This window comes from Phoenix dactylifera, chromosome 1, assembly GCF_009389715.1.
Source record: "Phoenix dactylifera cultivar Barhee BC4 chromosome 1, palm_55x_up_171113_PBpolish2nd_filt_p, whole genome shotgun sequence".
In the NCBI taxonomy this organism is placed as follows: domain Eukaryota; kingdom Viridiplantae; phylum Streptophyta; class Magnoliopsida; order Arecales; family Arecaceae; genus Phoenix; species Phoenix dactylifera.
Window position 1 is genome coordinate 34,725,395 of NC_052392.1, and position 17,597 is coordinate 34,742,991.

The 17,597-nt window shown below is 35.4% G+C and overlaps 1 protein-coding gene and 1 long non-coding RNA gene across 2 annotated transcripts; both read left to right on the forward strand.

Moving 5' to 3' along the window:
* Positions 1–5,218: 5,218 nt before the first annotated feature.
* Positions 5,219–9,086, forward strand: LOC120112839 (RNA demethylase ALKBH9B-like). The gene is made up of 6 exons (XM_039132743.1): positions 5,219–5,428; positions 5,579–6,037; positions 7,768–7,853; positions 7,946–8,256; positions 8,412–8,483; positions 8,596–9,086. Exons 1-6 carry the CDS (start codon positions 5,386–5,388, stop codon positions 8,966–8,968), a joined length of 1,344 nt encoding a protein of 447 aa, XP_038988671.1. The 5' UTR covers positions 5,219–5,385; the 3' UTR covers positions 8,969–9,086.
* Positions 9,087–15,454: 6,368 nt separating this feature from the next.
* LOC120112846 lies at positions 15,455–17,597 on the forward strand. Its single transcript, XR_005514465.1, has 2 exons — positions 15,455–15,926; positions 17,076–17,597. It is a non-coding gene; the product is annotated as an uncharacterized LOC120112846 (long non-coding RNA).

Here is a 17,597-nt window from a genome sequence, read left to right on the forward strand (position 1 = left end):
TACCTCTTTAAGTTAGTTGTGGATTGAAAAGTTTGATTATTCTAATCAAAACTATGATCTAGTTTGGAGAGGGTGAGCCTTGGTGCAATGATAAGGTTGCTCCATTGTGACATGAAGAATTATAGATTCGAAATACAAAAATAGCCTCTTTGAACATAGTTGCAAGGCTGCATATATTTGGCCACCCTCTCCAGATCCTATAATGGCAGGTAGGCTACCTTTTTTTTTAGATATGATCTAGTTTGGGTTTATATTGGGAGGAGCAAGTCTCTCGCTGCTATCCTTGAAGGCAAACTTCATAAATACTTTGAAAAAAATGTCTTCCTCCGGTAGGGGATACTTAAGAGAAGTGATTCGATATCTCCACTTGATAAAATGGAGAAAAAGTTAGCTAGTTTGGGCTTCAAAAACATTTTTGTTTGGAGGCAGTATTATCTAATCTACCCATCTATTACTTTTTTTGGCACCTGATTGGATGATTAAGACAACAGATCAGATTAGAACGGGTATTCTTTTGGAAAGGGTCTCAGTTGGTGAAAGGAGGATTCTTCCTACCTAACTAAGATATGGTCTGCAAATCCAAAGATCAAGGTTGTCTGGGTATAAAAAAATCCTAGAGATCTTGACATGCATTGTTGTACAAATGGTGGTGGAAATTATTAAAAATCCCTCTGATCATGTCAGGAAGACGATATGGTCTGCAAATCCAAAGATCAAGGTTGTCTGGGTATAAAAAAATCCTAGAGATCTTGACATGCATTGTTGTACAAATGGTGGTGAAAATTATTAAAAATCCCTCTGATCATGTCAGGAAGACGATTGTTTCGGTGGCAAAAAATCCCTCTGGTTTTCACACTGCTGTTCCTTGATGAATTCCCTGCTAGATTTCATGGAAAACGTTTTGAGGAAAACCAGGTCTACATGAAAGTGGGAACGAGCAAACATTTGGTGATGTCGGCAAGAGCAACACTGCTTCCTTGAGAGCTTCTCTATCATCATATTCTTTGTTCTCACACTGAACAACTGGGCTTGTTGCATAAATGCCAGTGCTTTTTAACCAGGTCTCCTTTTCCAATAGTTACTGACGGCAGTATGGTGGCAACCTTATTTCCTTTCATTGTTGCAGCCTATTTGTGTTTGTATCAACTCCTTGTCTTTCAACTGACTGCTAAACTATGATCAATGAGGACTGAGCTTTTAGCAAGTATATTAAAAACTTCTCCTTGAATGCTTTAATATTTCGTCGAGATCTTTGTGATGTGATGATTTTTTTTTCATAAGAAAATAAGTTTAAATTTCTCTCCATATGATTTGATGCATGCTGCCATTAACTTAACCCTATTAGGAATTTGTGTGGGTTAGGATTTCCAAGTCTACATAAGGATCTGGCCTCGTACTGTGTTATTAAAAGAATTGCCCGTCAAGCACATCTTAGATAGAGTTGAATTGGTTAAGGTTTCCCTTGAGAGGATTCATTCATGTCCTATCTTTTGTAAGAGAATGAATATTTCATAAGCAATTCGAAACCATTTTCTCGGACATCATAAGTAATACAATTACCTATCTAATTCAATGGAACGGGTGTTGTTGTCTGTGCTGCTTCTACCGTTATATTCTTTGGAGAAAATCCTGCAGCAAGTTTCATTTCCAGCTGCATCTGAAAACTTGACACAAAAGGTTAAGCTTTGATTTTATCTACTACAAAGTAGCATATACTTAGTGCGGTGACAGGAGAAGCGGAAAATTCCTGACATAGTTTTTGTTGCATTGCCGGTAAAATGGCTGAAGTTCCATATCTCCTTGTACTGAAAACTCCAGTCCTTCTCCTGCATAAATTTCAGCCTAAGTTTAGAATATTGACGTGTGAGTTGGGGGCAAAAAAAGGTATCACTAAACCAAAAAATTTGGTAAACTTGGTAAGAAATATATAATGAGAACATCTGAATTGCAGTAAAGGATTCAGTATCAGAGTCCATTTCAGCTTCTGGATCCTTTTAATAGCCAACAACAACATGAAATTGCAACAAATAACTTGACGTAGTGTGGAATCCAATATTGTAACATGAACTGAAAGGACTTATTTCCTTGAAGAATACAGGGAACAAAGAAAATTTGAAGATCATTAAATTCCAACTACTAGTATTATAACCTAATTATTTGTTTCTATTTTTACAGTTTTTTTTTGGTTATGTGAAGTTCCCTGACAGTTTAAAGATAATTATTATTCCACTATGCAAGTGGATTTGGTGGATGCATATGCAACATAGATCTAACTCAATTCCAACCTTCTTTGGCATAGCAAATTGAGATACAACTCAAATGCATCGAATATAAATACATCCGGCAATATCCAAAAACAATCTAAGTTCTAAATAATAATTAACAGTAAAAGTCCATGAAAAGCTAATTGTATTATGAGCTATATGAGGTGCTACCGGTCGGCAATGCCATCCCCCTCTTCAAAAATATGAGATGCATAAAAATGAATCAACTAGCGACACATTCAATAAACATCGAGGTAAAAGTAGTTTATCTATCCAGAATCGCCTTTGAACCATACATATCTTGCATAAAGATGAGTAATTAACCGCACATACTAGCCCATCCCATGTAGCAATAAATTTGACTATAGAAACATTTGTAGTAAAGATTCTTTTTTCTCGTCCACATCAATCGTTTTCTAATATTGTTACCAAGATTTATCTTAAAGAGTTCCCTGGAGTGGGGGTCTAATGTGAAGCTAATCACCATATAAGAATCCTAGTTTTCCATGGCTCTTGATGTGGAGTATTGGTTGGCCTGAAAACAGGGAGCCATGAGACAACAACAACAACGCAGACTTAGGCCCTGTTTGGGGGAGCTGTTGGCAGTAGAGCTGTTGGAAGTAGAGCTGTTGGAAGTAGAGCTGTCTGAAGTAGAGCTGTTATAAAAAGCTGTTTGCTGTTTGGTAACTACATTCGTAAAGTGCTGTGGTACTTTGTTTTGTGTTTGGTAAACAAACTGAAAAAGTACTTTTATATGACAAAATTACCATAAAGGACATTGCATAGTATTATACAACACAACATAATAAAACATAACATAAATTAATACATAAATATACGATATAGTATAATATTATTGTAATATAAATAATATTATGTTAATATAGCATAATAGTAATATAATTATTAGAGTAAATTAATATTTGGTAATATAACATAATATTAAATTATTTAACATAACATATTAATGTATTATGATATAATGTAATATATATTATATTTATAATATAATACAATAATAATAGTATAAAATATTATAATTATTAGTATAAATTAATTTCTCATAATATAACATAATATTAAATTATTTAAAATAACATATTAATGTATTATAATGTAATGTAATATAATACAATATTTATAGTATAATACAATAATAAAGGTATAAAATATTATAATTATTAGTATAAATTAATTTTCCATAATATAACATAATATTAAATTATTTAACATACCATATTAATGTATTATGATATAATATAATATGATATTATATTTATAGTATAATACAAAAATAAAGGTATAAAATATTATAATTATTAGTATAAATTAATTTTCCATAATATAACATAATATTAAATTATTTAACATAACATATTAATGTATTATGATATAATATAATATGATATTATATTTATAGTTTAATACAAAAATAAAGGTATAAAATATTATAATTAATATTATAAATTAATTTTTCATAATATACCATAATATTAAATTATTTAAAATAACATATTAATGTATTATAATGTAATGTAATATAATACAATATTTATAGTATAATACAATAATAAAGGTATAAAATATTATAATTATTAGTATAAATTAATTTTTCATAATATAACATAATATTAAATTATTTAACATAACATATTAATGTATTATGATATAATATAATATGATATTATATTTATAGTTTAATACAAAAATAAAGGTATAAAATATTATAATTAATATTATAAATTAATTTTCCATAATATACCATAATATTAAATTATTTAAAATAACATATTAATGTATTATAATGTAATGTAATATAATACAATATTTATAGTATAATACAATAATAAAGGTATAAAATATTATAATTATTAGTATAAATTAATTTTCCATAATATAACATAATATTAAATTATTTAACATAACATATTAATGTATTATGATATAATATAATATGATATTATATTTATAGTTTAATACAAAAATAAAGATATAAAATATTATAATTATTAGTATAAATTAATTTTCCATAATATAACATAATATTAAATTATTTAACATAACATATTAATGTATTATGATATAATATAATATGATATTATATTTATAGTATAATACAAAAATAAAGGTATAAAATATTATAATTATTAGTATAAAATAATTTTTCATAATAATTTTTCATAATTTTTCATAAAATAATTTTCCGCGGTCCAGGGGCTCTTCTTCATGGTTCACGCTCGAGGAGGATCTCAGCGTGGGCCGCGAGGTTGATGATAAAAAAAAAACAATAGATTGATTTTGGAAGGTATGGAAAAGAATTAAAAATTTTTTCTTCTAAAATGTGGTTCAAGAGATGCATACAAAAATTGAAAAGAAAAATACCTTTTCTTACGGAAGGGAGTCTGACGGCTTGGGTTCTTGGCTCTAGCAGATTTTTAGGTTTATACAGGGATAAACTACGTAATTATGTTATTTTAATATGGGCATTTTTGTCAAAAATATAGCTTTCCGAAAAAGCTGAAACAGCTTCCTCCCAAAAGCTCCAAATTGGAGCTTCCTCCCAAAAGCTGTTTTCAGCTTCCCGCAAAAGCTGAAACAGCTTTTTGAAAAATTTACCAAACACAGTTTTTCATCTAAAAGTACTTTTGGAGGGCCAGAAAGTGCTTTCTGGCCCTCCAAAAGCTCCCCCAAACATGGCCTTAATAAGGCCGCAAGATCATGAATCCTACTGGGTTTTCCCTCCATGTTCTTAATAAATAAATAAATCCAACATGTTAAAAGCTCTCCTCTTGACCAATCTAGTGGGCCCCCACCAGCCCATCTCCCGAGGCGAGATCCGTCGCTACCGCTTTGGCGGCCTTTGCCACGTCGGACAACCGGAAAGCGCATAAAGCGCTGCTAATCCCAATCCGCGTCCAATTCCAACAGCTCATCTACTCTCTCTCTCTCTCTCTCCTTTCTTCTATAAAGTGCAAAACCCTTATTCCGAAACTCAGAAACTCTCTCTCTCTCGCTCTCCCCTTTCCTGCATAAATTACAAAACCCTAATTCCGAAGCCTCACAAACTCCATAACCCAATCTCTCTGTTGAACCGATTCTACTCTTCTTCCCGAGCGGCGCCATGGCTGAAGGCGCATCCCCTCCCGCCGTCGACAACCTTGACGGTTAGTTGTTCAAAATTCTCTCCCATGTTAGGGATTAATTTCTAATTTTCATGTCTATTTTGATCCAGTTGCGAAATCTTCCACCTCTTGCGATTCTTTTTTTTTATCTTTATTGGATCCAAGATCACAAATCTTGCCTTTATCTTTCAGGAAAACTTGATAAGGTTTCGATCAGGCGTGGCGGAAAAGGAAGATCCCCTGCTTCGATTAATGGCGGGTATCGATCCAACTCTTCGTCGGCGAGGTCGACCGGGAGCTCGCCGGCTTCCGATTGGGCCCGGACGCCTGGGCAGCACAACCGGCAATTCAACAATTCGAGTTCGAGGTCGCTGGAGGAAGGAGATGATGGAGATGATTTGGCGGGGGCGGCGGAGAAGGCTAGGGCCAGTGGAGGGACTCCGTTGTCGAGGGATCAGAGGGAGGCGATAAGGTTCTCGATGGTAGGGAGGAAGAAGGACTTCAAGCACATGGAGAGGGTCGATGGCCGGTGGATCAATGTGCTCGAGGGGCTCGAGCTTCATACTGGAGTTTTTAGTGCAGCGGAGCAGAAGAGGATTGTGGCTTGCGTCTACGATGTTCAGGAGAAGGGGAGGAATCGGCAACTCAGAAGTATGATCTTGGTTACCCTTCTTGCACTTTTATTTGTGGTGATAAGAACATACAGGCGCTGGTTACTGCTATGCCAATTGCCAAGAGTTTTTTATGGTCTTGCACTGCATTGTGTCATACTAGAATCGCCATGAAAATATTATTTGCTTTATCGTTATAAAATATAATCTTGATTTTGTGCTACGTGCAAATCTAGTTACGATTCTGATATGCATAGATCAATGCAAAAATTTGCTATTGTAGTATAGAAAAATTTATTAATTACATGAAAGTGTAGATTGAGGCACAATTTTGCTATTATAGGAAAAAATCATGGCATGGTGTAGAACAATCATAAACTCTTTGATAAATAAATATCCTGTATGCCGACTGCCACTTGGGAATTTTGTTAACTTTAATGTTACGAGCTGTCAATATATAAGCTTCTTGCTGGCACGAAGAGAACAGTAGCATGAGATGTAATCAAGGCCTTTATCTTGCATGTGAACTACCAGTTAGAAAATATGTTCAATATATTAATGTTATAAGCTTTTTAGTTATAGGATAAAACTTGGAGTGATGAAAAAAGAAATTCAACAAGAGATTTATTCAAAGTCTTCCTTTTTTTTTTGTTCTCTATCAGATGTCTCTGAAGAGATCATTCAAAAGCTTTTATACAACCTTCTCTGAAGATTTGATATATGGTTTATTTGATGAAACATTTTTTTTTTTGAAGCCTGTAAAAGAAATCCTTCGTGGTCTGGGGAGATCTCCTGTCCTTCTATATTTATAGTCAGACTCTTTTGATCACCTTGATTAAAATTGTGGCCCTGTTTATTAACTAGACTGCACCATTGAGGGGAATTAACATCCCATGGTAAACAGTATAATATTCTCTCCCCGCTTTGCTCATTTACTGCATGAAGGATGACGGACATACACCTGATGTTCATTTATCAATCACGAGTTCAATACTTTCTTGAAAAAACACTTCACTGACATTGACTGGTTCTGGTATTTAAGTAGCTTTAGAGCTGCCATTGACAGTTTCTAGTGTTAGCTATCTTTATTCCTTGCAAATATTCTGACTGATATAGAATGTAATCAAAGCTCTTTTTCTGAAATTCATTTTCATTTTTAAGGATGCTATCATCAATATGTTATCCTTCTGCCCAGACTTGCAGAACATATGGTGCATGGAAGAAGGAAATGTTATATCCATCAAAACGCTCGCTGTTTTGTGCAATCTTTATTCTCTTGTGTAATGTTGGGTAACAGGAGGGAGAAGAGTTGCAGCAAATTTTTTACTTGCATGTCAGTTGAGTGTGGAGAAACTATGTCAGGGTGCCCTGTTGATGCACATGCATCAGATAACTTCCACACTCCATGGAAAACTTATTCATTAATTTCATTTTGACTTATCTAAAATAAGAGTTAACAGACTGTTAGATCAACTTGTTAAGAACATTAGCAATTACCATAAGTTTTGTTCAGGACTTACATTGCAATGAATGGTTACTGTGTTACACATAAGTAACAAATATACAAGCTACTGCTATTTGAATCTCAATACTTGATTTTATGTACTAAATTTTATGGAATTTGTTGTTCTGTCACTTGTATTTCAGTATTAAAATATGGAAAGTTATGCATCGAACTATATCTTATATTTTTTTCATATTTTTAATGTAAAATTGCATGGGTAATTAACTTTTGATTCTCTTATTTAAACTTTGATTTTTTGGCCCTAGGACGCACATATTCGGAACCACGAAAATGGATGCGTGGGAAGGGGCGTGTAACGATACAATTTGGATGCTGCTACAACTATGCAGTGGTATGTGTATTGCTTGCCATAACTCGCAGCATTTCCACCTTTATAGCTATGTTGGCCGATGTGATTCTTACCACAAGTTATGTACTTTGCAGGACAATTATGGGAATCCTCCAGGCATAATACAGGATGAGGAAGTAGATCCTATGCCGCCCTTATTAAAAACAATGATCAAGAGAATGGTTGCATGGCATGTCCTTCCTCCCACTTGTGTCCCTGATAGTTGCATCATCAACATATATGATAAAGATGACTGCATTCCTCCTCACATAGATCATCATGACTTCCTCCGGCCTTTTTGCACTGTCTCCTTGCTATCGAAGTGTAATATTTTATTTGGCAGAGAACTTAAAATAATGGGACCAGGAGAATTCTCAGGATCTACCGCAATACCTCTACCTGTTGGGTATGCTTATTATCTCCTTTGTTTATCACTATGATGCTACTTATGTTAACTGCTATTGGTAGTACACATACCTCTGGACAAGCTTAACTATAATAGGTTCTAAACAGTTTAAAATAGGATTTTGCTTTTTTTTCATATCTTTTTTCACTTCGCAGTTCTGTGCTTGTCTTAAATGGCAATGGTGCTGATGTGGCAAAGCATTGTGTGCCAGCTGTCCCCACTGAAAGGTAGTGTCTATACTTGAAGTTTCTTCCATGCAGTTTATTCATGTGATTGAGTTATTATATCTGCAACTTACTGCCATTTCTAACCGCTTCTATCACATTACCTATTGCACAGGATTTCTATTACGTTCAGAAAGATGGATGACAGTAAGCTTCCTTACAAGTTCTCACCTGACCCGGCTCTGCAGAATCTTCATCCTCTTGCATATCCACCAATAAAATCCCCAGTGCAACAAGTAGCTAACACACTTTCTCCAAATCAGCAGCAAATTACTCCAGAAGCTCAAGTTCTGGGTAAACATATGCACTGCCACTGGAGCCATAATTCGAAGGCCCAGGAGCAAGTAGAAATTGCTGGGCTGGCTTCTAGCAGCCCCTTTAAATTGGGTTCAGATGATTTTCCTCCACTGGGTTCGAGTTCAGCAAATGGCCGATCAAACAAGCCAAGCCGTCCATTGCGGCAGGAACTTGAGCAACAGAAACTTTAAGATATTTTTGTAGTTATATGTCAGGCATTCGTTTTGTTATTTCCGTAATATGTTGCATGCCATGATCAGGTTGTAATCTATCTATCGTCAATGCAGGTACACTTACTGTTTCTTATGATGAAGTTTTACTGGTGCATGTTCTCTGTGGAGCATGCTGGTAAATTTTGAGATGTCATGCAACTGGATGGTCCTAATACAAGCGAGTCAGTGGAATGCTTTTAGATTAATGGGAGTGGTTTAGGTCTGTTGGGGGTCCGATGCAGCACTTTTATCGACCATTGGATTACCATCGTGATACGTAACTGGCATGCGCTTTGAAGCTGTATCTGGGGCTCCCTGATATCAGCAATCTCAAAGCTCGCCGATCATGGATCACGATGGTGATCCAACTGTCCCTTCTGTATCGGACCAGCTGCTCGTCCGATGAGCTTTCAAACCTGAGCCTCTCCCATGTGGGCAATGTGAGGCATGAAAGATGGTGCAGATTGATAAGCCCTCGATCAATAATGGGTCATTTAGGGGGCTCTTAGCCAGCCAAATCATTATGTTGAAATTTTGTTGTGCACGTTAGATTTAGATGTAAGTGCACCATGCTGTGTGGTTTGGAGTTCAGACTGCTAACGATCTAGATGACGCTCCATCCCGGAAGAATGCAAAGTTTCTTTTTTCAAATATTTGTATTTATGTCATTTATGAGCATCACTATTCACCTGACTGATGACAGATAAATTAGAATTTGCCCTTCTTATAAGAGAAAGGAAGAAAGGCTGCACACATTACGATCATCCAAGTTCAAATACTTGAAGATGCTGATGCACCACCCAAGACTTGAAGCCCGAACCTCTAAGCTAAATTGACAGGTGTGACTACTTAGGCAACCCCAATTCACAATAGGATCTGAGCTCTTGGTATCTTATTACAGATCATTAGGCCTCTCAAGCTTGATTAAATCCAGTGATTTTTCTTCAGTGAGCTCTTTGAAGTTCAGTTGATTTGAAAAGCTGATAGTGTCTTGCTTTTATTTACTCAAATCATAAATAAAAATTTAGATAATTCTGAAACTACGATACCATGTGAACTCTGTTTAATGCAGCCCAACACAGTGGTGAGCAACAGAAAGGTACACTGCATAACTTTCAAGAAAACAATCATGCCATTACAGAAGCCAAATGCAAGAGAAGCATAGTTGAATGTTTTGGTCAGAGAGAAACAGTACCATAAGATCACGTTCTGTAAAGAAAATATTAAAGTTGTAGTGAAAAGAGTACTAATTTGGCACTTAAATCTTCCTTAAAAATATAAAACCTTGTTCTGAGAAAACCATATCCTCTAAATCTTAAAACTATGAGAGATATTATCCAGTCATTGACATTCAATTACCTTTGTTCTAGCCAATGGAGTAGTCCATAATGTATCGCCAACTGATGATAGAAAACCTCTTTGAGAACATGTATAATCTTCTGGTAACAGGAATAATTTTGCTTGAGATGATGAAATCATTCATGTAAGATATTGAATATAAGTGCAATGTCTTGTGGTTCACACAAGTCAATGGTTGGTGCAATTCCCGGTATCTCCTTGTCAAAAGATTTAACATCATCTGCTTTACCAACAGTGTTTCAGAAGTCAAGGTCCTGGAAAACTAGAAACAGACAATGTGATGATTACTGTAGATACCCCATTTCTTATATTAACAAAACAGATTCTAGGGCCTAGGAACCATTGACAAATTTTAATCCCAATTCACTGTCCAATAATTGGGCAAAATCTTCAGTTAAAGAAGATAGATGATGTCAAAGGGAATAAGGTTTATATACAGAATTTTATGCTTCCCCATATCCAAGAGCAGTTACCGGTAATCAAGGCTCATTCATCAGGCCCAAAATCATCATCAGATGCGCCTTCCAGAAATGAGCCAAGAGACTTGCGCAATATGCTAAAAGATTTGTCATCCTGGATCACATTGACATAAAGTAGCATCATTGGAAAGTAGATTGTGGGAAAGTGGAATACATGCATAAACTTTGAAATTACATCACTAGGGAAAAGAATATGAAATCATTTCAATTCGTCTATATTTCCAAAATAGAAAATCAAATATATTGGGCAGATTCTTTCTGAAAATAATATATTAGATTAAAAATGTACAGTTAAATCTTTTCGCATTTTTTTTTCTCTTTCAAATTGATATATCTTTATACACAAGCTTTATATAGAAACCACATTCATATATCTTGTATGCACAAGTGATTGTTAAACACCTAGGCATAATGTATAAAAAAAGTGGTATAACAATGCAGATCTTGGGGCGAAAGTTATGATAAAAACAGCGGCGCAATGCACGAGACTCCGGCCATTGCAGGGTCTGGGAGGGGTCAAATGTATTGAGCCTTACTCCTACATGTAGAAAGGCTATGTTACGAACTCCAGATCATAATAAAACAACCTTACTATTGCACCATGGCTCACTCTTAGGATGAAAATTATAATACATCAAGATAATTTTGCAAATAAAAGCAGATAAAACAATTAGAGAACAGTAGAAAATCATAAATGACAGTCTGCTAACTTAAACATCCCTCATTCATATACCTGCTTCTTCTTTTTTAGAGATTCTTCTGCTCTGGCAATCTTCAGAGCACAAGCCTTCTCAAGTTTCGACAGATTAGCTTTTTCCTTCTTCCCTGAAAACTCGAGAAGAAATGTAAAACATTGAACATCTGCTGAAAGTAGGCTGGATGGATTCCAAGTAACTGGAAACAAACACTGTTACTCACGCTGTTGTTCGTAACGGGCATATAGTTTATCCTTTTCATCTTCATATTTGGAAAATAATTCTGCAGAATACACCAAACTAATAAGACTTTGAAATAGAAAGAAAGGTATGTAACTTGAGTTTTATTGAATGATCAGGGAGAGAGAGAAATCTTAACCAACACATCAGATGGTAGATAATGCATTGCTAAAATAATAATGATAATAATAATAATTCCAGGCACCACAATATAATATCCTTAACTTTGTTGCTAGATTTCTGTCAAGAAAGGTACTGCCTCCTACAGAAAAGAGGACCGGGAGACAAATACCAACTCATTTTGAAGGCAAGCATATCATTTTACTGATGTTATTTTGATTCAATACTTGAGGACCGCATGGATCACCAAAGATGCATGAAAATTCAAAAAACAGATTAAAGAAATTGTAGAAGATGAACATAGATGAGAGCGATATGTGTCCTATTATGGGACAGACAAATATGTCCTCGGAGAGCTCTGGGGCTTACAAAAGGTACATTTATTAAGCTATATAAGGTTTTAACTTTAAAAGAATTTTATCTTCAAAGTTAATAGGCAATTTTATAGTCTAATGGATTTAGAACTATAGGTGTTCCCATTATTTTTTCTTTTTCTTTTTTTTTTTTTTTGTTGAGGGAAAGGAGGGCAGAGGCCACCATTTACTGAAAAAGAGACAACAGTGCCTCCAAATGAAGGTCAGGGAAGCTACAGGATCAAAAGCAAATTTCTGATAATGAAAACAAAGGAGACAGCAAAAGCCAATCGTTCTCTGCCAAAAGCTTCTCCTTGGGTTTACAGAACACTTTTTCCATGGAACACTTTCTACTCTTTTGCAAGAGACAAAACTTTGAAAAGGACAACATCGTAATAGTTGTTCATTTGCTAACGAGAATATTGAAGTTTGCATAGAACTTCCAAAAGTGTTCAATGGAAGCTTTCAGATTTTTTTTTTTCTTTTTGGGAGAAATACAGTGAGAATGCCACCATTCAGATTTGAAACTGGGACCTCTCCCCACTGCGTGTGCTGAGGAGAGGGTGCCAACCAGCAGATCCAGACACAGTTGGCCAGAGAATAATGTTGCACACACTCCAAATATAGTTAATCTAATAATCCACATCGCAATAAAAGAGGTTCAAGTGCCTCATCAATGAGGGGATTCGACTGCATTGGCAGAGTCATTTAGTAGAAAATGACAAGCGTTGTATCAGATGCTTTGACTTTATGCCTTGTAATGCTTTTGATGTCGCCACTTTTCTTACCTCCTGATAAATGCAGACTACTGCATATTTGGTGGTTAAAATATTTGGCATAATAGACAGACAATGAAAGGTCGCATGAGCATTTCATTTGCTGGGAGTGTTCAAGACAAAGTGATAAAGCAATGAACAACAATCAAAGTGATTATTTGAGATGCTTTTTCAATGACTAAGTCAATCAAAACAAACCTGAAAATAACTATTACATGCTGCAAGTCATAAGCTTGTCCCACATGGCACCACTGAGAAAATGTCAATTATTGCTATGAACAAAACGGTTTGAATTGTTTCTTTGAATGAAGTCTAATATCTGGACCATATTGATGTGAATAAATGTTGATAGAATGTCATGAAATAACTGTTCTAATGTATACATATGTAAACAAGGTTTGTTCATTATCCATTGTGATGTCATCAAGGTTAATTGCACATCAACCTTGTGAATATGTTATATGACCTGTCCATATTTTTGTTACTTTCTAATAATTCATAGAAATCCAAAGTAAAATGGTAGCATGATTGGTTAGCATCTACTTATTTCAGTTGATTGATTTTACCAAATAACAGTAGTGCTTTTGTCTCTGATTATCTGTTAAGTTGTGGATTGCTTTTAGTCGACTGCCTTTAGTTCATTGTATGACTTATCCTCTTTCACTGATACTAGCATATGCGCATGCAAAATGCATGTCAAAAGAAAAGGAATAACACTGAACGATATGTCAATCGGTAACTAGTTTTTATTCTTGTGCAGTAATTTGTGGAGGAGAATCACTGACGAGAAATAAATTCAAGATCAAATTAATGAGAAAACAAGAAAATATTGAAAGATAATGCTTTAGGATGTAGTTTATTTTCTTCCTTTACACCCATGTCATCATCACAATCATAGCCAATCTTATTTTTTACAAATAACTTAAAGATGGTAGAATAAGTAATGAGTAGTTAGAAGAAAAACAATGTTGAATGAAATTACTATTTCCAAAGCTCTCAGATTAGCCCTTTTTTATGGAAAATTATAACAGAATTTAATGTTCATATGGAAACAATGCTAAGAATTAAGAAGGAAAAAGGAACAAAATTCAAGATTTCTTTGATCTCTTCTATTGACTCCTTTTAATAAAAGCTGACAAAGAAAACATGAAACCAATACTAGAACTATTTTCTTCTTAAAATAAATGAAATAAGAAAATAAATTATGAATTAAGAGAATGAACTTATAAATAGGGCATGTATAAGTGCAAAAAATAGTTTCCTACTCTCAAAGTTACAGAAAAAAGTTGAAATAATGTCTTAAAGGACCAAAATTAATGCTTGAGATCGGCTTCTCCCACCTCATGTCTGATTCTATATTAAGAAAGTTAGTTGATGATATCTTGGTTTGTTCTTATATTTCTATTTAAAATTATATTAAGAAGGGGAAAACTAATAAGGCTTTTAACAAGAAATTTCTTGATATAGTCTTCTATATTGATGTTCATATTCTATATTAGTTTTTAATTTTCTCTTCTTCATTTAATACTTATCTATTCTTTTTATATGTAATGGGCGTTGTGGATGTCGGCATACTAGTATAACTTATCTTGGGCCTACAGACCCTAGCACTCGATCGAACATAAATCGAACTCCATGTGCCTCCATGCAATGTGCTTCATGGGACAAATCTGTCCAATAGAATCCCACTGACAACAACTTGAACTCAAACATTGTTAGAGCCACAGTAACTTGAAACTTAGAGAGCGCCCAGAGAGGATTATCCGGCACCTTTTCCCCTATATACTAGGGTACCATTTCTATTTCACTAAGCCTTGGTTCACTCGTATGTAAGTCACCTTCTCTGATCAAAGTAACAATCTAACTAAACACAGTGAACCAAGACAGGTAAAACTGGCATAACAAACATCAACGAATATCCGAACCATTCATCATCATTATCCTAGCCTCTTCTTGTCCACATTGGATAAGCTATGAAGCATAAATTTAAGTAGAGAAGTCTCAAGCTTTATTTTATATGTGCAGAGCAAAGTAGAATGCGGACATGGTTGGTGAGTTGGGTCCATAATGGGTATGGATTTAATGTATCTGATTAGTCTGGATATGCTGGCACACCATTTCCTCTTTTGGAAATATGATAGCTTTTTAAGGACCTAGATGACCACCAGCCTGTCCGAGCCTGTTCACACTAAGTAGGTCATAGAAGAGTGACTATTATTTATCTACTATAATTACATATATTGGTTAGGTCATTTTGCCATTTCGACACAATTTTGAACTTGTTAGGCGAACCATGAAACAAGGGTGGACAAAAATTGGCAAAGAACAGGAAGTAAATGCCTGATATGGCTAGCTGTACGTTTGGGTCCACCTTTTTAGCTGCTGGAGCAAGCCAGAGGACTATAAGCCTGGACAAGACCACTTGAATTGCAGATAGGACAAATATTGATGACCTGACGGTTGAATATTGCATTTTCCATATTGATATTTTTTGTTCCTCTACAAGGATAGCAGCTTTGCTTCTCTTTTGACCGAATTCATTGTGAGCAAACATTTTCTACAGTAGATCATTAGAACTAGTAATTGTAGCCATAGTAACAACTACTTTGCCTGAATTCAGTCTGATCTGTGTGATTTTATTGGAATTGTTGGCTATGGATTTAACAATTCTTATAAAGACTTCTTTAACTATTTATGATAGTTCTTGTATTTAATGTCTTAATATATGCCTTTCACCATGTTAAGGAAGTTTCTTGCATCAAATTATCTGTGTATTCAGGGATGAAGTTTTTAAAGATGAGACAGACAGCAGCCATGGAAGCTTAGCTGCTTTTAAGCCTAACATTCAGGAGTTGGAGATGCTTCTAGAGGCTTACTTTGTGCAGATTGATGGCACTCTAAACAAATTATCCCATGTATGTAGCCTGTTTTTTCTCTTGCAATCTTTCAGTACCTTGATCTACTTTTATTCTTTTATGAGTGGTTGATACAACTAGTATCACTATTGCCGAGCTTTAAGAGGAAATATAGAAGGCAACTTGCAAGAACTATTATTGGTATTCTACCTTAGGCTAAATAACTGAAATTTTAAATACCTGAAATTTTTATGTTCCAAATAGACATTGTAAAGGCCAATTTGCCCCTGAAAAAGTACTAGTGCTAGAATAGTTGTTACAGAACTAATATTGTTATCTATATCTAGACTAATATATAGTCAAAACTCCAGACATTCATCAGATGTTCTATGCATACTCTCATGTGCATTGCACGTGGCCATGCATTGATCTACTAAGTAAAAGAGGCTATATCCTGCACATAATTTGTCTGCCTCTATTCATTCCAGCTTAATAGTTTCTTTTAAAAAAATATTTCTCATTCTGAAAATAATTATTAGTTGGAAGATTTTTTGCTGAGCTCAAAAATCAAGTAGATTTCATAGATTCATGTTTTTGTCCTTCTAATACATCGAGTTTGATATACTGCTGAGGTTTTTCATCATGTAGACCACAACAACTATGAACACCATTGATGCTCCAGATTGTAGTAACACTGTAACTTCTTGTAGTTTTGTTAATAAATCACATTCTCTATTACTAAATTAACAGTTTTACCCATGGTTGTCGAAACCGTCCCGAACCACCCGGTTTGGGGTGTCCCGAGCCGTACCGACGGTGGACCGAGATGGAGAACGAAGGAGGGAGGGAGAGGGAGAGGAAAGAAGAGAAAGGCTGGCCGGCGGAGGCCGAGGAGCTGCCGCACGGAGGAGGCGGAGCCCCTCCTCCTCGGCCTCTACCTCCTTCGCGCGGCGGCTCCTCGGCCCTTTGTTGGCTCTCTGCTGGCCTCCCTCTTTTTTCTCTCTTTTCCTCTCTCCCGTTCTCCCTCTCTCCCGCCTCTTACTGCGTCGGTACAAGGTCGGCACGGCACGGGGCACGGCCGTACCGACCCATGCCGCTGGGCAACCGGTCCGGGGCTTGGTACCAGCACAGCAGACGTTGGTTTTACCAGTAATTTTTATAGCTTTCTTTTGGGTTTCTGACTCTAATGTCTCTCCTATCTACACATAGTTGAAAGAGTATGTGGACCATACAGAAGATTACATCAACATCATGCTAGATGAGAAACAGAATCAGCTGCTACAGACGGGAGTCATGATCACCACCGCAACTGTTGTAGTCACTGCTGGCATTGTGGTTGTGAGCATATTTGGTATGAATATAGGTATTTCGCTATTTGATGTTCCAACTTTTTTCCAATTCTGGGAGACCACTTTTGGCACCATAGGCAGCTGTATCGTCCTATATGTTTTAGCCATTGGATTGGGCATGAGAAGTGGACTGCTGCAATGATCACAATTCTGAGTTATAAGCATATAGAGCTGACATGGAAGGTGCTTTACACTTGCAAACTTGAGACCACTTTTGACATTGTGGTAGTATGTTAAAGTGAAAAAACATGGCGGGATAATGATGTTTTCTGCTGTATTTTTTGAATCCCATTTTGATGGTGCTCTTTATCTCAGCTTTATGACTGAGGGTTCAATTTCAAAAAATTAATGAAATTATGATCATCTTTTTATGATTTGCTAA